At 34.0% G+C, this 22959-nt stretch overlaps 1 protein-coding gene across 1 annotated transcript in view; it reads left to right on the forward strand.

The window, feature by feature from the left end:
• LOC145277716 (U3 small nucleolar RNA-associated protein 4 homolog) overlaps positions 1–22959 on the forward strand; it is an 80394-nt gene that overhangs the window by 39101 nt on the left and 18334 nt on the right. Inside the window, exons 9-14 of the mRNA XM_080129415.1 lie at positions 5017–5236; positions 9334–9401; positions 12857–12959; positions 15616–15776; positions 17371–17557; positions 18124–18230. Coding sequence (XP_079985541.1) covers positions 5017–5236; positions 9334–9401; positions 12857–12959; positions 15616–15776; positions 17371–17557; positions 18124–18230 — 846 coding nt within the window. The remainder of the gene's footprint in view (positions 1–5016; positions 5237–9333; positions 9402–12856; positions 12960–15615; positions 15777–17370; positions 17558–18123; positions 18231–22959) is intronic.

The following is a 22959-nucleotide window of genomic DNA, read 5'->3' on the forward strand; positions in this document are numbered from 1 at the left end:
AAATCCAAATGGAAAACATGCAGCTTGATGAACTACTGACATCAAGGACCTAGAAGAGCAGAAAAAATACAAATACCTTAGCATAGAAGAGAATGATTCAATTCAGTTAAGTTGAGAGCAAAAATTGGCAATGAATATATATGTTGTGTATGGATAATCTGTAAAACTGAAGTTTCAAACAAAAACAAGATCACTGCAATTAACCAAATAGCCATGCCTGTGATAAATACAACTTTGGTATTGTTGATTGGCCACAAAGGGACATAAACAGACTGGACACTAAAAAGCAGAAAATGTTGACACTGTACAGAATAACATACCGAAACCAGTGTCTGCCTAGACTGTATCTGCCCAAAGGAGCAGGGGGGGGGTAAGTATTTTTTTGGATGAATTCACCTGGGACTATATAGATAAGAAAGGCTCTATAGACTGGCTAAAAAGAGAATTGCTCCACTATGAGAGGATAATAATGGCTGCCCAAAACCAAGGCTTGATGATCAATGCTTTTAAGAAATGAGTGGTCTCAACAATGACAGCAAGTGCAGGTTCTGCTGCACAGAAGTAGAAAGTGTGAACCACCTGATATCTAACTGTAATGTAATCATACCTAATGTGCTTCAACAAGTCATATCTTTTTTATTTCTGAGTCAATTTTTAAAAGAATTACATTGATGGAAAGAGAATAGAATAAGCATTCTAATGATGTTAATTTATTTTTCTTTTATGTCTTCAGTATTTTTATGCTCCAAGTTAAAAATGAAAAAATGGTAAAAAATTACGGCAGCAAAAAGGGAAATTGTTTTTTCAATGTTTACATTTTATATGTTACGTTTGGATACATATGCACAGGGTCAAATTTGATTGGATATGGCTGAAATTTTACAGGCTATATAAACATAGAAGTTCATCTCTGCTGGATTTTGATTTATATTTTTACGACTACAGGGAGCAAAGTTGACGAAGAATTTTCGGGTATGCTGAAAACAAATATCACATTTAAATTTTCCGTAAATTAGTAGCTTTCCAGATATTAAGCAATGTCATTTCTTATGTTATTGCTGGTGGCCATCTTGGTACGTGTGTTTGCGCATAGTTTTTTTGGGTTATGTTTGTGCGCTCGTGCGTACCAAAATAGCCACCAGTGATAACATAAGAAATGACATTGCTTAATATCCGGAAAAACTACTTATTTGCAGAAAGTTTAAATCCGATATTCGTTTTCAGCATACCCTAAAACCTATAAATGTAATCATTTTAAATGTGAAGTTGGAAACAAGGTAAAAAATTACCATTTCATTTCTTTGTTTACATAGTTGAATTTTCAGTAAAACAAGAATAGAAATGATAAAAATTACCATCAACTGGTGAATATATAGTTGTTGTTTATCAGAATTCTTGCTATCCTGGTACTGTGAAAGTTACATCGAGGATTTATGTAGAGTACAATTTATTGTTGCATCTCAGAAAATAGGGGTATATTTTGGGCCAGATAGAGAGAATTTACAAAATTGAAAATTGGGCTGGTCCCAAAATACATAAGTTCTGGTTGACTTCCGGAATTTCCATCTTTTACAGAAATACAAAATCTATATAAAAAATTTTCTTCGATTTATTTCTGAGATTAATTCATATCTACTAATTTTTTTTTCTTTGAGGGAAGTAGTAAATACCGACCATGAACGCTCTTTAGGCATTCAATGGCTACACCCAGATTAAGCTCTCCTTTGGTGAGGAGGCAGGAAAATACCTGCTCTCAATAAAGCTATATTTAAGTACCACTATAATACTTAGTTTTGTTCATAAATAGACACCCACTGTATGATACCATGCACCAGTTTAAAAAAAATTGAAATTTGTACATCTGAATTTATAATTCATGGCTTATTGTAAAGGGATACATCAGATTTGACTGCATAATCAGAAAGAGCACACTATTTTACATAAGAGTGCCAAGTTTCATGAGAATAGCTTAAAAAAATAAATAAATGTGGCGAAATTACAGAATTTCTTGAAATGTTGAGGTCCGTAATTTAGTCCACTTTTTCTAAAGAAAAATCTTCACGTAAAAGCATAAATTTTGGCACTTAAAATTCTCATAACGTTTGAACTACTGATGGTATTTGCAGAATTCAAATGGTTTTAAGCATCTTTTACATAGCTCTTTTCATGCAAGTTGATAAAATAACAATTATTTAAACAGAAAAAATCAACTTGTAATGCTGCCATTTGACTGTCGATTACAAACCATGACTATACAAAATCTCGTTTATAAATACTAACGACTACTGAAATTCTATTTGTTTTCACAAAAAACTTGATTTTATTTGTGTGTTTTTTATATATATATATATATATATATATATATACAGCTTCCTTCAGTCTTGACAGACTATGGATACCCACTGTAAGGGTGTCTGCGCGTGTAATTTTTGTGGCAAGAGTTGCGCAATCTGCAACCACACCTCTCCTGAGTCAACATTGTTAAATACCAGTGGCAAGTCGAGGTTCAGGGCGACTAGAAGCAATGCTGAGATAAGCAGAGAGCAAATACAGCGCCTAAAATTCCTAGATGGTCACCCATATAGTACTAGCCAGGCTCAACTTTGCTTAACTTCGATGATCTGACGAGAACCGGTGTGTCAACATGATCATATTATATGTATATATATATATATATATATATATATATATATATAGTTAGAAAGGAGAAATTAAACTCAACTTGTTGCCAGGGTAGGTAAAGATCAGTGGTTGAGGTTAGGCTGGGTTAATATCTTGCTCAGGTTGAAGTACTGAATCTTTGGCCATGGCCGGTGTGAAAACATTCCTCCGCCATTCTTTACACAACATCAAGATGGCATGAACGCTCTTATTCTCCAGTTAAAACATTGCTAGCCTAACCTCATCTGATGATACTCGCTGCCACTGACAAGGTGAAATAAATTGTAATGAGAAATGGTAAAGAAGAAGTATTGAGTGTTTTCTGTTTAACCTGTTTTTTTTTTTTTACTCTCCGTCGTGCACACACACACATATATATATATATATCATGCGAAATGTTTCAAAAGTTATCTTCACACTAAAAGATGCCATTAGGATGAAATATATGTGGATAATTAAATATCTATTATTATTAAATAATATATGCACAGATTACAGACATATTCCATATATATATATATATATATATATATATATATATATATATATATATATATATATATATATGAAGGAAGCCTAGCCTATATGTATATATATATATATAGGCTAGGCTTCCTTAAGTCTTGACAGACTGGATACTTACGGTAAGGGTGCCTGCGCGTGAAATTTTTTGTGGCAAGAATTGTGCTGTTTCCAACAACACCTCTCCTGAGTAAACATTGTTGAATACCTGTGGCAAGTCGAGGTTCAGAATGACTGGAAACAATGCCAAGATAAGCGGAAAGTATATACAGCGCCTAGAATTCCCAAATGGTCACCCATCTGGTACTAGCCAGGCTCCACATTGCTTAAGTTCGGTAATCTGATGATATATATATATATATATATATATATATAAGCTTGATGAATCCTAGAGTGGATGAAACGCCGAATATTCAGTGTAGCTTAATTGCCATATATATTTTATAAATTACTAACTAGCTCTACCTACGTATTGAGTACTTTTGAAGTAAATACTTAAAGTTTACGCATAAATCTATACTTTCGTACATTAATTTTATGTGAGTTCCTTTATTCCACTAATAATAATAATAATAGTAATTCATTTTTATCCCATTAGTAATAAATATAAAATAATAGTTACATATATTTTATTCCACTAGTAGTAGTAGTAGTAATAATAATAATAGTTACTTATCTTTTATTCATAATTAAATAAGTTATTTATCTTTTACCCCATCAACAGTAATAATAATAATAAGAGTTTTTTTATCCTTTACTAAAATATAATAGTTACTTATTTTTTATTTTATTAGTAATAATAATAAATATAATAATTATCAACTTTTACTAATTATTTACTAATTATAAATCTATAATCATTACCCCTTTCATTTATATAAAAGATCTTATCTTAAATCTATTGGACGTATGGATCCACCTTCTTTTAAACTGTCGAGTTATCTTTCTCTCTCTGCCACCACCACAGTAGCTGGACACAACAGAACTTCTAAGCGATGTCTGCATTAACATGTGAAATTTAGTTTACTGCTGCCCTCTATTGACACTTGTTTGACACACTCCTGTTTGTTATTCCTTTCAGTGTCTCTCTCGAACTCCATAATATTTTCTATTTTCCCTTATTTTTTTCCCCCCTTCCTCTCTTAGCAAACAATCTCCTCTCTTTTTTTAAATTCATTTTAATTTTAATTTCTTTCTTTCTATTCTTAATCTTTAATTATAACTACGTATAATCTATATTTCTCCTCCGTCCCTCTTCTTCTCTTTTCCGTTTTTTTTCTTCCCTCTCAGTCCTCCCTCTCCTCTCTCTATATTTATTTTGACTTGAATTGTCTGAAGAGATCGGCAGGATAATATTATTGCCCTGTCGATTGAAACAATTTGAAATGATTTAAGCAAAAAACCCCTGAGGTTGAAATAATAAAAACATATATATATAGATGACGTAGGGCCATTCCATAGTCGGATTTTGCCACGGTTTGCTTGATATGTGTCAGTTAATAGACTTTCTTATATGTGGCACATTTGCTCAGAGTGGCAAAGTGTTCACTTTGAATGCAAGAGGCTCGGGTTTCGAATCCGAGTTCGGATATGTCTAACTGATGAGTCTAAATAAGGGTGAAACTCAAGTCTTGGACTTCCGGTTTGTTGGCTGTCATGGCTCTTGTGAGCTGCGACGTTGTTTGACTGTGGAAATAATTATATTATATATTTCCATACATTGTGTCTGCATGTTTATATACTAAGTTCATTTTGAATATCATAACAAGAGCTGTTATTTTTTTAATTACAATGTCTCCCCTACTAAGACCTGTATGTTTTTTTTTTCTTCAGGATGAGAACGTTGTTGTTGGCAGTGGTGTTGATCCATCAGTTGTATATATTGAAAACATTAGTGGTGATTCAGCACCTCATCCGAAGCGGGCCAAAAACAAGCATGGTGGGGCTGTATTAGGAAAATCCCAGGGTAAATGGACTCGCTCAAACGTTCTTCATTTCCATTCTCATGATGTCCGAGATGCTTTATTTATGAACTATCAGCTGGTTCTTGGAAGTAAGTGCCATAATTTCTTGTTGTTTTTGAAACTTCTGTTTTTGCCATTTTCTGTTGTATTCTATTCTTGGCGTGAGTGGAGGGAGGTCGTCTAAACTGTTTAACTTCTGGAACCCACCTTTTTATTTGCGTACTTGTATTTGTTGCAGTTATTATCTCATTTTATTTTTTGATTTGGTTTGGTTGGTATATCAACATTTATTGAGTCTGGTAATTTTGAAAAATGTTTTTCTGCTTCAACTTCTTTGTACCTTTAAATATTTAATATTGGTTTGGTTGCTTTGTAGAATATATAGAAAATCAAAGATAAAAGAAATAAAAGGAAATGTTTGGTGCATTTTTGGTTAATTAGCCAATATCTTCAGATAACCTGATCTTGTAACAGCAGATGCCCTAACAGGTATTACCACTTTGGGTCAAAGGACCTAAGAGCAATGGTAACAATTGGGGCCTCAAAACTGGATGTCTTTTAAGATTATACCCAGGACCTTTCTTTAATTTAATAATCAATCACCATTAATCAGAATTAAAATCACATATACAGTATAATCACGTTGACACACCAAATCGCGTCAGATCAACATCTGACTTTCTTTAGGTGTATCTTATTGAACTCTGGAATGTTTCTGTCAAACTTGGGAATCAGGACGGAGTTTCAAATAAAACCTTTTATTTACTTCACAGACGTAGCATGCTCTCATTCCATCAGCCATGATTGGATAGAGGTCCTGAGTAAACAGTTTGGAAAGATCCGTGATGCAGTGGTTAGCGTACTTGTAAAAAGATCAGTTGTAAAAGTGATATTCTCCTGAAGGTTGGAGATTCAATTCTCAGTGTGGGTGACCGAAAAATACAATTGCAAATTACTTATGATCTTTATCCAGTCATGGCTGATGAAACAAGAGCATGCTACCCCATGAAGTAAATAAATGGTTCCATTTAAAATTCCGTTCAGATTCCCGAGTTCAACAGAAACTGTTACGTTATGCTACACTTTCTACAGTAGGCTATATAATGCTGTTAGTTCAAGTGACAAAATTTGCATGCAAGTTTATATAATATAAATGATAACCTGTTTTTCAAAAGAATTACACGGACAAAATGTTTATACAAAAACCATTGTTTATTTCATTAACCATGCACTGTGGAAAGAGATAGAGAGAGTGAGGTGTGACAATCGATCAGCTCTCTTGGCTGTGTTCCTCTCTCTGTGTCCTTTACCCTAGTTTCCATAGTTTTTATATTCACAAAACCTCATCAAGAATTCGTTCAAGACTAAATTCCTAATGGCTGCTTGTTTTCAAATCTTAGTCAGTTATCAAGAATGCTGATTTCAAGGTTGGCCTATTCCTTCTGCAATGATTTGATTTCTGAATGAATGTTTCTTGTTTTGGAATTTTTCAACAATCCATTGCGTGTGTGCACAACCAACAATAATTCTGGCGTTACCTAGCTCAATATGCAACAAAAAATTCCTGAGTTCGACAAAATACACCTGGGGAAGGCTGGAGGTTACATCGACCGAAACATTGTGAAAATAGCACTCAAGATGAGAACAGTAATCTGAAAAATCCAAACCCAAATTATTAATCCCCTTCTCAAAAATTCAGAAATATGCTATACACACTTTTATCGTTTCTAATTTGTTTTTATGGTCCCACACAACACCTGTTAGTATTATATATATGAAGTACGCACACTATTTTGACTGTTTCTTTGATGTCAATAGCTTTTTTAATACAAGATATAACTACTTAAATCTTTTTTTGTATAAACGTGTGATTTTTATCAGAGTATGTTTTTATATATTTTTTTTTTTATTTCCTATTATTGATTTTAATATTCAATTCTATCGATATTTTGGATTGTTGTAATTATAAATGAAGGGGGAGTCTTGCTTGCACACTGGGAACTATTTCCACCCCCCGCCTCCATTATTTTATAAGACACTAGCAGGGAGACTTGACGTTGCCCGGAATTGAACGATGATCAATGCATGTTTCACACTCATATTTTTATTGTCATCGGAACCGATAAAATTGCTCATTTTTCAATCAAATCAGTTGATTGCCTGCTCTAGTTTAGGACCCATCGCGGTCCTAAACTAGAGCAGGCAACACAATACAATGTATTGGTACACAATACATTGTAGTCTATATTGCATAGTATAGAACTTACTTTGATTTTATAAAATTATTTTATTTTAAACTTTAATTCGAGCCATTAGATATTAATGGCTCGAATTAAAGTTCCAAATCCCAAAGTTAAGTATTATGCTTCAATAGTGCTCTAAGCAGAAACATTCATTTTGAACGTGCCCAAGAACCTACTGTTGATTTTATGTCTGGCCTTACTGCTTGAGTGGTGGTTATGGCTTGCATTTACGTTTAAAATGAAAAAGTTAAGTATAATGGAGCAATTGTACTTTAAGCAGAAACATTCATTTCAAACTGCCTCCGTCATATCAAAGAATCTACTGTTGATTTTATATGCCAAGCCATTTGACTTGTGTAGTGATAAAACTTCTGAAATGCACTTGTGAAATTAGACTGTAAGGTGTTAACTTTAGTCAAAATCGCCTGTTCCTTCTTTCATTGAATTATATCTATTATTGATTATCAATACTTATTGAAAACATTCCAATACCAAACCTATCTAAGAACACTGCCAGGCACATAAAGTACCTTTGTGTGAAATTCCATAAAAATCGGCCCAGCCCTTTTCGAGTTCCTTTTATAAAATAGTAGAGATCAAGATATTTTTGGTATGCACTGGTTCCATTTTTTTTTTTTTTTAATTCAAGCATTTTGATTGGTTATTCAACATAGATTCGGTCAATTGCATTAAAAAAAAACACCATGTAGTACAAAAACATTTGGTTAAATTAATGAGTTATATCGTACAACTATTGTCCATCATCATTTATATGGCTTGCTGCACTTTGATATTTTTTGGATTTGATTTGATCTAATAATTTTCATACAATTTTTTTCTTTTTAGAACATGTTATACAAAATACGTTTTTATAATACATAAAAAAAATGAAATTTTAATCATTTTAAACCGTGCTAAAATGTCAACAGGAAGTTTCTAGTTCCAAATATGCTATCCGTTTTGTTTAAAGATCGTGCATTAATATTTGTGCTTAGACAAATAAATACACATAAATGCTTTATATATAAAAGTTGGTAGTACTTGAATGTGAAGATACAAATTTTGTTGCTGTAAAAAAAAACATTTAAAAATAAAAGGTTAATGTAGTTTGTTGGAAGCATTGTCTAGTGTGTATATAAAAGTAATTTATAGAAAGCAATAGAATATCAAAGTGTAATGGATAGACACAAACTAAAGCAGATTAAAACATAACCAATGTGAAATAAGCTATGCAGAATCTCCTTTTATTAATGCAATATATATATATATATATATATATATATCTATATATATATATATATATTATTGAATAGCACGGAGTTATTCTGTTTTACAATTTTCCTTTTTATCTTCTCCAATCTCCGAATAGTCCTTTTTGTGTTCTTCTCACAAAAAGGACTATTCGGAGATTGGAGAAGATAAAAAGGAAAATTGTAAAACAGAATAACTCCGTGCAATTCAATAATATTTGTCTAAATGAGAAAATGCTGCCTATATATATATATATATATATATATATATATATATATATATATATATATATATATGTATATAAAATAAAAATTACAATTAAATTTACCAAAATAATCCAAGATGGTAAAATTAAAGTATATTATAAATATTAAAGAATTAATATTTATAAAATTATCTCAGCCAGATGTAAAAGCTCGATAAAACCAAATAGGACATAGAGCTTATAATATGAGCAAACAGGACTATCCATTCATCTAGTGTTTCCTTTTCAGATTAAATATGTTTTTAACTCATTTCAAAGTGTTTTTTAACATATTTTATTAACTGTTTGCTCATATATATATATATATATATATATATATATATATTAGTTTTGTATTTTTTAAAATACAAAACATTATATATATATATATATATATATATATATTAGTTTTGTATTTTTTAAAATACTTTTTTCATTTGTCTTTCAGGTACTGACACAAACCTCACAGTGATCAATTCTCCTACACGGTTCAATAAAATTAGTGGACTGCCACATGTAAGTGACGTAATATATTAATATTCTTAAAGTTAGTTTTTCATTTTTTTGACTCTTCTTTCTTAAGCACTTATTTTATTTTGGATCACTGTGTCAGATTTTACTGATGTTTGATCGTCTCTGACAAGCAGGCAATGAAATGCATGTAAAACAGCAAAGAAAATATAATAAATATTCACTGCAAAAAATCATAGATAAAATTTATGATTGCGAACCGATCTTTTCCTTTGGTCATTAGAATGCCACTAATCACTATATATATATATATATATATATATATATATATATATTTTCAGAATGTGAGAGAGATTATATATAATTATTTCCACAGCCCAAAGAACGCCTCAGCACACAAGAGCCATGCCAGTAACAAACCGGAAGTCTAAAACTTGAGTTTCGCCCTCATTTGGGTTCATCAGTTGGACATATTTGCACCCGGGATTTGAAACCCGAGCCTCCTACATGTGAGGCAAGCACTCTAGCAACTGAGCAAACGCCCTGCACACAAGAAATTCTATTAACCAACACAGATCAAGGAAATCGCGACAAAATCAAGCTGTGAAATAGACCTACTTCATCGTGACAAGGGACGTGGACATCCAACCAGCTAAACCCCAAGTCGATGTCTCACAAGTAGGGATTTTGAACTCGAAAGGACGACGCCATCCAGCACAGCTAACCTAACAAGCCATTTTTGTTATAGAATTTTCAGAATGTGAGAGATTATATATAATTATTTCCACAGCCCAAAGAATGTCGCAGCACACAAGAGCCATGCCAGCCAACGAACCGGAAGTCTAAGACTCGAGTTTCACCCTCATTTCATGCATATATTTCATATCAAATATATATATATATATATATATATATATTTATATGTATATATATATATACTTTTTATTTGTTTTACATAAGCATTAATATGTCGCTACACATTCATGAGCATCTATGCTAGTTATAAGTAACTAGACACCGCTTCGGGTGATTTTGCCTTTACAGAAATAGTGTTACGGACTCTACTTTCGTATAAGCAGCATCACCTGAGGACGTCTCTAGTTACTTGTAACTTGCTGACCGAAACATGCTCATGAATGTGTAGCAACATATAAATAATTATGTAAAACAAATAAAAAGTATATCTTACTCTACTTCGGTATTAAGCACTCTTGTATGAACCTTGGTAAAAATTCATTGGTTGCTTCACTTATGGAAAATATTAACCCGGAATATATATATATATATATATATATATATATATTGAGATATAAAATAATAATTAAAAAAAAAGAAACAAAACAGAAAACTTTACTGCTTGCCGTGTTTTGTTCTTTTCAGAACTTCATGAAAATGCAAAATGAAAAAAATTAGTATACAAATAAAAAAAAACGTTTTTTTTTTATATATCCACTGAGTAAGAGCAGTTAGTGGCTGTGTGAAGTACCTGAACCCTACAAATATAGCAAGGTTGTTGGCTTCATGTAACACCCTCTCTTATGAAGTTACGTAAGAACCCCTGATCTTCGAAAACTAGACTCGTTTCATCTGGTACTTCTAGAGGCGTCACATTGAATCCTGGTATGCTGAAAACGAACAACAAAATTCACGCAGACAAGAAAGACAACAGACGCTTGAATTCTATTCTAATTTCACAAAATATATTACAGACTTTTTTACAAATATATAGTTCAGCTCGTAGTAAGTTTTTAACAGTCTCAAATCTCTCTTATAGCACTCAGACGGGTCGGAGGAGGGGTGTGTCGGTCACGTCTTCAGGGAGCGGTATTGTTACTTCGAGTTTTGCACACATTCTCTGGCTGGAAACTGACTAATTTCATAAATTCAGATCACGCCACGCATTTGCGGAAAACCCCAGACTCCGGGTGTGCAATTTAGCCATGCCGCCAGTCTGCAATCTGAGATCAAAATCAACATTTAATTCCCATGACTTCAGGGGTCAAAACTCGTCATTCAGAACCCCTGGCACTGACTCGTCAGGCCAGACAATGTCAGCGTTATTGTTCTAACATTTCCTGGTGTCAATTTCGAATAACAAAATATATCTCTGATTTTCAAACAATAAAGCAAATATATATATTTTGACAATGAAATAAAATATATATCCCTTATTTTAAGTCTTTGGGATATCTGCCATTACCCGGGATCTATTAAAGCTATCTTAGCATACCCGGCTCCCCAATGAGGGCAAATCGCTCCCTCAGGTCGATCACGCTCCTTTCAAAGAACACAAAATCAGCAATGATAATGGCATATTATACATGTTCAATGTCCTATACTAGTCTTTTTCACTTGTTTCTTTTCTTTCACTGTTTTACTCTTTGTTCCTTCTGCTGCTGGTTTGTACATTGTTTTTCTTTCTAATGTGTTAGCGTTACCTATTTAATTTTACATTTCATGTTCTATAATCATTGTCACTATTTAAGGTGCTTATGCAGTATAATCCAATTTAAAAAAAAAATACATTTTAGGTAAGAGCACTATTACGTATTTATGTGTCATGTTGAAATTAATAAAAGTTAAAAAAATTATGAAAAATGATCAATTAGAAGATCAGCTGTTTTTTACAAAAATATAGATATTAGCGATCCACAATTTTCTATTTTGAAATCGTGTATTGTAATATTTTGTCAAAATCGTGGACTACAGTTAGCTCCCCTGCATTTTAATAACTCTCTATTAACAATTACACTAAACCTATAATTTGATAAATTTTATTTTTATTTATAATTATTTTTCCACACTATCAGTTTTTGTAATTTTTAGAACTTTAACTAATTTTGATATGACATGTAGCGTTTTTACCTACATTGCATTTATTTGAAATGGACTTATGCTGCACAAGCACCAGAAGAGACGTTGCGAGCCTGTCTTTGTTTTACCGTTATTTCCATGGCAAGTGCTCGTCTGAGCTCCAATCTCTGGTCCCCCCTCGCCAATCCTTTACGAAAAACACCCGTCTAGCTGAAGCCACTGTCAAAAATTTTCCCCACTCTCTATCTGTGCCTAAATCAAAACGTAGATTCTATGAACACAGCTTCTTTCTTAGAACAGCACGCCAGTGGAACTCTGTTCCGTCTGCCTGTTTCCCAACTGACTACAACTTGGATGTCTTTAAATCCAGCGTAAACAAATTCCTGATGAACCGCCCCCTTAAGTAGACATTTTATGAAATCTCAACACTAACGTACAACGTACTGTACATGCAATAAGCCTTATCCCTGAGTGGCTTCCGGGCCTTGATAAGTGGTGACCTCCTTGTAAAAAAAAAAAAAAGTGTTTAATATTTTTAAATTAGGTTAATGTTCAGGAAAGATGGCAAAAAGTTCTAGGTCATTTCTGTCCATCTATAATTATAAGAATCTGATTTTCTCAAATGTGCTTTCATGTCGGTTTTATTAAAGAACTAAATTTATTGGTTCATTTTTTTTTCTTTTTAGAAACAACTTGTACATACTGCCAAGGATGCAAATGTCCTTCTCTTACAGTATCCGACTCATTTGGAAGTGTGGAAACTCGGAAGTAGTTCTGGTGAAAGACTTGGTAAGCACCATAACCCCAACCCCTTCATCCCTACTTTTAATTTAAATCAGTTAGTGCTCTTTAAGTAAAAGTAACCATAAAAACAACAGTTGGCTATATTATTGTTGAGATTGGGACTTGAGACCAAATTATATTTTTATATTTTTTTCGTCCGTTTCTTATGTCTACATCAAAATTATTATTTTTTTAAGTCAGGAGCTACTCGAAGCACTCTATCCAGCCTTGACAGAGTTCCAAACCGGCTTTAAAATCTAGCAGATGATACCCTTTTCTCCTCCCTGTACAGAAGAAACATTGCGAGCCTGTCTCTGCTCTATCATTATTTTCATGGCAAGTGCTTGTCTGAGCTTTAATCTGTTATCCCCCTGCCAAACTGTCACAAAAAACGGTACTTGTACAGTTTAATCCAGACATTAAAAAATGAAAATATCGAAGAAAGTTTAAATTATACATATCCGTTATGGAATGAAGTTCTCCGAAAAAAAATTTCACTTAATTTCATCAAGTGGTTTTTTTTGTTTTTTACAGCGAAAAAACAATTAGTTATGATACTGAGCAAAGGGTTCGATTTTTAGGAAGAAAATTATTAAAGATGGGGAGAGAGTGTGGGCACTTTAACTGGAGTTATCTCCCCGTGGTGTTTCTGAAATTCAAACAAAAATTTACAAAAAATCCAAGATGACTGCCTTCAACGCGCTCTCATAAAAACGTGTTTTTCCACTGTAAAAAAAAACTACTCGATCAAATTAAATGAAATTTTTTTCCGGAGATCTTCAGTTCAAAACGGATGCGTACAATATAACCTTTTTTTTTTTTTTTCGATATTTTCATTTTATAATGTCTTGATTAAACTGTACCAGTACCCAAAAAACATTTGTCTAGCTACGACTATCAACAATTCCCCCCCCACCCCATCTGTGCCTAAATTTAAACACAAATTCAATGAATGAAGCTTCTTTCCTAGAAGAAGAAAGTAAACATAAAAAAAGAAAAGAAAGCCACTTTTTTTTTTTTGTTAAAGACCACATTGTTTTGTTATTAATGTTATAAGCTTTGTTACATAAAAAGTTATCGTAGTTTTTTTTTTTAATGTTTGATGTTGAAAGCCAATTTTTTTTTTTTATAAAAACATGATTCCTCAACGTTGCATTATTTTCAGCATCTCAAATTCGCTTCTGAAAAAAATAACAAATTTCTTAATCAGATGGATTCTACAGAATCTATTATTACTTTTAAAATGAACCAAATATTGTATTTAGAGACTCATAAAAAATGAAACTTTGGCACAAACTTTGTAGGTGAAAGAAAAAATTATTCAATTCGTTCATTTTCATGTACATGTCGCCAAAAATGCCACAATATGTTCTCTCTGTCTTTTCCTTTCCTCTCAAGTAGCAATCCTTTGTTTTCAGCTAGAATCAGCTGTTGTGTTGCAGTAATGCTTTCTCGGACCCATAGATAGGCCGGCTTGCTTTGGAAAGGATAGGAGGTGCAGACTTGCATGCTGGTCAAGTGTACTTTCCAAATCACCACACGTCTTTTCTTTTTTTTTTCTCCGCTTTCTTTTTCTTCGATCCTAATGCATGTATATGCATATATATGCATTTCATTCTATGACGTCACGCTCATTTCCATGTCCTAAATGCTGACGCAACATTAACTTGGCACATGAGTTATCAATATGCATACATGATCCATTATTTAAATGACGGAGTCAGCAACTGTGTTATAAGTTGTCTCGCTCATATCAATGACTTCAGATGCAAAAATGCCTTTTGGATTGTTGGATCACCAAAGCTTCATGAGTAAGTCAGACATGGACTGAAGTTTATTTTGTATCAGATATCGTATTGCAGACAGAAGTGTGAATTTTATTAACGATTAACTGGGACGCATTTTTTGCAGGTCACCCTATATTAGGTAATTCTTGTTGGAAGCCATGTTTAGTTTCAGAACAGTTTCCAATAGGTTAGTTATTCTATACAAGTCCTGGAGATGACGAATTCTCAGTAAGACAGCTGTTCTGTATAGGTTCCGGATTTTATAATTTTGTGGCCAGAGAGCAAAAGATTCTTCCCGTGTTGATACGAAAAAAACATATACAAGGTTGCTAAAAAGGTTTAATTTTTATGGAGCAATTCTGGTTTCTGATTGGTTGGTAGCGGAACATGTATTAATTTGGTTTGTCAGTTCCTTGCAGCAGCGTTTATAAATAGAATCTCTCAACTGTGAGGGACCATACTCCCATTATGAGTCAAAAATATTGTAAATCCCCCCCTCCTATCTTTTTATATAATGAGAAGTCCTTTTGGTTCATTTTTAATTCTGTTCAAAAATAAATATATATTTTATATTCAATTATATATAATAAAAATAGAAGTCATTTGGATCTTTGAGCATGTAAAAAGAAGCCATTTTTAATTTGGTTCAAATGTCAAAAAAAAAAATGTATGTAGAAAAGAGAATTAAAAGAAATGCACTTTTATTTTTACCTTAAAAAGGGGTGGCCATGTGAAAAAGGAATCCATTTTATAAGTTTGATTCTGCAATCTCGTTCCAAAAAAAAAAAGCATACATAAATAAATATACATGCAATATGTAACTGCCATAAAAGAGAGTTGTTTGTTTCTTTATTTTATTCTTTTTCTTTTCTTAGGAAGTGATGAACAAATTCTTCGACTTGATTCTCATCCTACAAAACAAATTCAACTTGAAAGCAAAAATCACAAATCCATTGTCTGTTCGACAATTTCGAACGATGCAAAGTTTTTGGCTTATTCTACAGCTGATCAATCAAGGATTTATTGCATTGATTTGGTAAGTAGAATTTTTTTTTTTATTAAGATGTCACTCCTTGTCAAGGTACAAAGACCACTCAAGGATAAGGGTTGAAAGAGTGTCAGGTGGACGAATAGCAACCATGATGATTGGTAAAGATGGTGGTGATTGGGCAGAATTTGAGTATTTAAGATGGTTGTTTAGCAAGAATTTGTTCGCATTGGACTTGAAAACGACAATGTTGTAGCCAGCTGTGAATCAGCCCCATGATATTGTGTTCCATAGACGAGCAGTTCTAAATAAAACTTCTTTCGAAACTTTGCTCACGGAAGTTTTATTTAGTTTTAGTTAAGAGAGACAAAAGGAATTTATTGATAGTGGTTGTAGTTAGATGAAATTTTGTTGTGAATATTTTACAGGAAGGAGTTCATAGATTGAAGTTCAGTCGAGCACATGCTGTGAAAATAGTGCTAGAGTAGAGAAAGGCTAGCAACAGCAACTATGTTTTACGCACATGTATATTTAAAATAGCATATCATGCAGTGTGCATAAAAAACATGCAATAAGCAAGAATTAAGACGTACACATCAATAAGAGTTTTGTACTGGCATAACATAAATTTATTTTGTGGTTATTCTGTGTCAAATCATCCAGAAATATGGGAGTTTGAAACCCATATTCACAGATAATTAGCACTGCAGATAGACAGCATAGAAACTAAGAAATCCTAAAAATTTGAGTACATAACTCCAAGCAGTTTCCGATTTAAAGCATTTTTTGTTTTGGCTCAAGTCGTATGATGCGACGCCTGGGCAACAATTTTGTGATTTCATTTCTTTGAATAGTTTCTGATTGAAAGATTTATGGTCTTGAGAATTCACCCAGGTAAGTTTTTTGACCCAAGGAATCCAAAAATGAAGCCTTATAAGGGATTTTGGACTTTTCCACATGTGCTGCAAAATCTAATAAAAAAAAATTGTGTAGCTGGCATGGTGATGCATTACTTTTTTCATATATTTTTTTTTAGACGTAATAAATTGGCTCAATTTTGGATTCCTTGGGTCAAAAAACTTACCTGGTTGAATTTTCAGGACCATACGATCTTTCAATCAGAAAAAATATTCAAAGAAATGACATCACTAACGCCAAAAACGAAAAATACTCTAAATCAGAAACTGCTTGGAGTTATTTGCTCAAATTTTCAGGATTTCTTAGTTGCAATATTGTCTATCTACAGTGCAAACATCAGCCAGATCTATACATATGGGTGTCAAGCCCTGGATGATTCAACACGGAATAACCTGTTGTAGATTTTTCAAAGTCAAAACCTCTTACTTTCTGGATTAAATAACATCTTCCATCCAGCAAGATCTAAAACTTGACACTGCATAAAACATCAGACACTGAAATGTAAGTATGCTGTTATTTTACCTATAACTTTGGAAAAGTTATTCATACTATTTCTAATGGTATTACAATTGCAATTGAATGCAATCAGTCAAACAGGATCTTAATATGATTTAGCCGATTACATCATACATATCTGCATGCATCACACTACCTATGCTCCCATATACACACATCACCTTTTATTTTTTAAATAAACTGGAATTTTCTTTTATTCTGTTTTCAGCCTTCAAACCAGAACCTCTCTGAAAAACCAACAGTTGAACGCCTGAAGATCTCCAGTACACTTCCTCCAGCACATCAAATGGTCTTCACCCCTGATTGCTTTAAATTTATTCTAGCCACAAATGTTGGCACTTTACAGATTCATAATTTTGAACAAAACGAAGTGACTTGTATAAACCCGGCCAAAGGTAACGTGTCTTAAATGTTTTTGTTTTTTGTTTTTTTTACTGAATACCTAATAGTATTTGGATAACTATTCTTATTTTAGTTGTTATTTTCATAACTTGTCTAATGTATGTAATCTCTGACTTCTGTCAGAAGCATCTTTTTGAACTCTGGAGTCTATGTTGAAATTCAAACTGAACACTATACACAGGATAGTTACTGTTCCGTCAGTTATGAATGGACAAAAGTGTTAATAATTACTGTCTATTCTTCCCTTACTAGACCACTAAAAAAAATTATATATATATAATCAAACGAACAAAACCTCTTTCAAAAAATACCTACGTCTGATGACGATCAAGAGATTGAAAGCGTTTGAGTAATGATTGAAACAAGAACACTTAAAGCCACCTGATACAATCTATCGACTAAAGGAAAAGTTCTTGCTGCGTTGAGAAAATAACCAAGAAAATCAAACTATAGTATTCAATCAAACCTACTTAAATAATGACGCTGCCGTGTGCATGCTAATAAAATTAAAACATGTTTTCTCATATTATTATTAAATATATTCAATTTTTGTATGTAGGAAATACAGATTCAATCCATTTACTTGAAGTCAGTTCTGATGGTCGCTATGTAGCTGCTGGCAACACATGCGGAGAGGTTCATGTGTTCGACATAACATCAGGGGAGGTAAGTACTTTTCTCTTTAAAACTGAAGCAAATAAATTCTGGGTCTATGCTAAATCACAACATTGAGTTTCATGTGTCAGAATTGGGCTTGGTCTTCTAAGTCAGTAACTCCCTATTGCATCAAAGGTTGGGGGGGGGGGAAGCAAACAATGGTTAATCTGTAGTGTTACAAGTCATTTTTCTTTTCACTGTAAATATTTTGTAGCACATTTTTTTTTTTTTACATCACCACTTATCAAGGCCCGGAAGCCACTCGGGGATAATGGTTAATGTGTGTACAGTAATCAATGGGATAATATCGTAGTAATCATTAGTAATGGAGATTTGATAAAGTGTCTTACTTAAGGGGGCAGTTTATCAGGAATTTGTTTATGTTAGACTTGAAGGCATCCAAGTTGTAGTTAGGTGGGAAACAGGCAAATGAAAGAGAATTCCACAGGCGTGCACTTCTAAGAAAGAAGCTTTTTTCATGGAATCTACGTTTTGATTTAGGCACAGATAAAAAATGGGGAAAGTTATTGACAGTGGTTTCAGCTAGACGGGTGTTTTTTGTGAAAGATTGGCGAGGGGGGGGACCAGAAATTGGAGCTCAGATGAGCACTTGCTATGGAAATAGCGATAAAACAAAGACAGGTTCACAACGTCTCTTCTGTGGGAGAGAGGTTGCAGGGAAGAGAATAGGGCATCCCCCACTAAGCTATGAAGTCTATTTTGTACTCTGTCAAGGCAGAATATACTTTTTTTAGCAGCTCCTGCCCAAATGTGGTAGCAGTACTCCATCCTTGGATGTACTTGGCTTTTATATAGATAGAGAATTGCATCAGCAGTGAAATATCTTTTGGAGCGGTAGAAGGATCCTACCATTTTTCCAGCGACCTTGGCAACAGACTTGATGTACGTATTCCATTTCAGATCAGGAGTAAAGGTCAATCCCAGAAGCTTGTCAAAACATGGAGCCTCCCCAAAACGAGAGCCATCCATTTCAATTGATACCAGATGGGGATCAGAGCATTGATGATGTAAAGATAAAAGCTTGGTTTTAGATTCATTAAAAGTAATCAGCCACCTCTTCCCCCACTGTACCACGCGCTCAAGACCAGAGGAGAGAGAATCAGAAAGAACTTTGTCATTTACGGCCTTTGATGTGTTGCCATAGATGTCAACGAATGATTAAGTATGTGTCTTGGGAGATCATTGATGTAGATCAGGAAGAGAGTTGGGCCCAGGATGGACCCCTGAGGGACTCCAGCATTAATACTGTGGGCCTGTGATTTCTGCCCATCAACCACTACTTTTATGAGCCTATCAGAGAGAAATGATTCAATAATTGAGAAAACATTTCCAGTTATACCGTAGCTGGAAATCTTGTGAAGTAGGCCTTTATGCCATACCTTATCGAAGGCCTTTGATATGTCAAGAGCAATTGCCCTGGAAAGGAAGCCTTTGTCGAGAGATTCACTAATCCTATGAGATATAACCGTTAGTACATCTGCTGTTGATCTGGCAATAGAAAACCATATTGCATGTCACTAAAAAGGCTATTTCTGCTGAGGTGGTTGACTATTTCTCTATTTAATATGGATTCCAGCAACTTTCTCATGACACACAGGAGACTTATTGGTCTGTACTGAGAGAGAGATGACTTTTCACCTGAATTCTTGAATACAGGGTATACTGATGAGGTTTTCCAGGGTGTTGGAAAGCACTTCTCCTTAAGGCAACGCTTAAACAGTTTTGTAAGTATGGGGGCAAGTTATAGTTGAAGCTTTTTTAACACTATAATTGGAATGCTGTCAGGGCCAGTTGCTTTACTGTAATCAAAGTTCCTGATTAGCTTGGCGACCTCATGCACAGATATTTGTATGTTGCATAGCGTGTTATCTGTTATAGGAGGAAATACGGGGAGTTGATGGCCTTCGTCGCATAGGGTAGAATTAGTTGCAAAGTTCTTGGCAAATAATCTAGCCTTGTCTGATGCTGACGAGATGACCTTTGATGATGGTTAGGATAGAACTCACGCTTTTGTTCAGGATCCTGTTTGCTATTTGCCAAAACTGGTGGGAACTAAGCTGCTGCTCAGCTACTTTGGATTTAACAAACTGAGTTGCATTTTTATTACTGTTTTACAATGGTTGCTGGCAGTCCTGAAAGTTGCTTTAGTCTCAGTACATCTATTACGTTGGTAGCTATGGAAAAAGTGATTTCTGTGCGCAATGGCAACAGCACATTCTGAGGAGAACCATAGCTGGCTGTTAGGTTTTGTTGGAATTTTTTGGATGGTATGAATCGGTCTATGCCTACAATTAACCATTCGGTCAGGTCTGATACTATAGTGGACACATCCTTTTTAAACATGGAATGCAGAGGTAGATCAGATATGAATGTACGGAGGCTATCCCAGTCAGCCATAGAGTATCAATATACAGTACGGTGGAGGGGTACATCTGAAGACTTCTTACATTTCATTTTTATCTTAACTGATACAACTGAGTGGTCGGAAGATCCCAGAGATAGAATGGAACATGAACATAACTGAGGGGAAGTTGTGAGAAAAAGGTCTAGAAGGCTTGCATACTGACCAGTAGTATTGGGCACACGGGTGAGTTCGTTGAATGAGATCATGAGCTATGACGAAATCATGACAGAACCTCCTCTCATCATCCGTCTTGTTTGAGTGGGTCAGCCATTCCACATTGTGGACATTGAAGTCACCACAAATGTGAATGTTAGCTGAAGGATGAGCAGACAGGATGTGGTCAATTTTCTCAAATATACTCTTAAAGATAGTAATTCCGCTATTGTGGGGACGATAGAGGGCAAATATAAATGCAGTCGTGTAAGCAAGTGCAACCCGGAAGCACATATAAAGTAAATTGGGATCTTCTCTTGAGATATCCCTACCACACGGAAAGCTGTCATTAATGTAGGCACATATTCCATGCCCATGGCGATCTTGGGGGTCAGATTTAGCTGTTAAGTTAGAGTATCCTTTAATTATGAACTCATCTAGGGAAGTAGTCAGCCCTATGCCAGTTTCACTTAGGAAGAATATGGCCGATTTTGTCTCCTGTAATTGGGTTTCAACCTCTGGAAGGTTGGAACGTAGACCTCTGATGTTGGAGAAGGAGACATGGTAGTAGGGGTCTACGTTGGATGATGGGGTTCTAGGTTTATTACCAATAAGCTTACCATTGTAACCAATAAACAACTGTTATGTTTTGTTGATATGCTGTACTAGTAAGTTCAATCTGTTATGATGTCTCTCTCCCTCCTTTCAATTTGCTGTTTTGATACCTCATTTCAGTTTCCTATTCCAGTAGCTTCTTTCCAAAAAATTGTAAGCTTGTGGAACTCTTTTCCTGCTGACTGTTTTCCTCCTTCCTATAGCATTGGTCTTTTCAAGACTATGGCCAATAGGCATCTCTTGTCTTTTTGATAATCATGTCATTTTTGTTAGCTTTTTACTCCAATTGGCTTCACACCTTGTCTGGAGCAATTTCCAAAAAAATGGAACGTAGTAACAGTAGAGTTGTTCGTCTTCATCTCTTTTATTATTAGCAGTTGCAATAGTGGTTGGACTCCTGTAATAATTGAAAAATGCCAACAATATTCTTTTCTTAATGTATTTCTTCTATCTTATTCTTAGTGAATCCAATAACCAATTCTAAATTCCTTATTCCGATATAATTACTGATTATGTTTCTATTTAAATATCTAAATATAGTGTTTTTTTAAATTTTCGGATTTCCATAAAAACCCATGACATATGTGCATATATTTTCGTAAATGTAAAAATGCACTTGTGGGTAAGAGTGATCTATGAATTTTACTTTTAATAAATATCATTTCATCATTAGTATAGCAGTTAAAAATTTTGTTTTTAAAAAAAACAAAAAAACAAATAAATTGTTTTCAGCATTTAAAAATGGACACAATTTTTTCTGATTCCGATACCCTAAAAGTTTAGATTTTTCTGATTTCGATTTCAGTTCATCATCCCAACACTACTTACACATTATATTTGAAAAAACATGTCTGAATGCCTAAAGAGAATGGATTCTACTAGCTTACATGCATATTAAGATTTTTCACACTTACATATATAAGCTTTTCTTCACCACTACTTGCTAGCAGGAGGAGAAGAGGGTGAAGCTTTGAAAAACACGTCTGAATTCATTCAGACAACCAGCCAAAGAGAACGGATTCTACTTGTTTCTTATCTTGACTTGATTTCCTGAACAGTTTAGTTTAATTTCTTAACTTCTAATGGAAAATACCTTTTTCCTATTTTATGAGAAACTTTGTTTGAAAAATTTCCATTTCTATGTCATTTTAACAAGAACTATTGCCATATTACTAAAAATCAATCACTTTCTGCATCTATATATATAAAAGCGAAAATGTATGTATGTATGTATGTATGTACGCTTTTCCTCGATGTCCACAAAAGGCTTCTTCCAGAGAAGCGCTCGCTCGCTTCACAACTTCTTAAAACTTTTCATATCATCCATAAATTGTAATATCTCACACTTAACCACGGAGCTCGCCTGTCTATTTAATTTTATTGACTTTCAAACGTTAATTATTCGACATTTCCCCGCATCGGCACGCGTTACATTCGGTTTTCGGTATAAAAAAAAAAAGCAAAACTCGACTCTAATCACAGGCCCAGAGCCAGTGAACGTTTGGTCAATGTCGACTTCGTCATATCAGACGGGGGAGCGGGTTT

Source organism: Euprymna scolopes, chromosome 6 (genome assembly GCF_053919585.1).
Source record: "Euprymna scolopes isolate OS-2025 chromosome 6, ASM5391958v1, whole genome shotgun sequence".
Lineage (NCBI taxonomy): Eukaryota > Metazoa > Mollusca > Cephalopoda > Sepiida > Sepiolidae > Euprymna > Euprymna scolopes.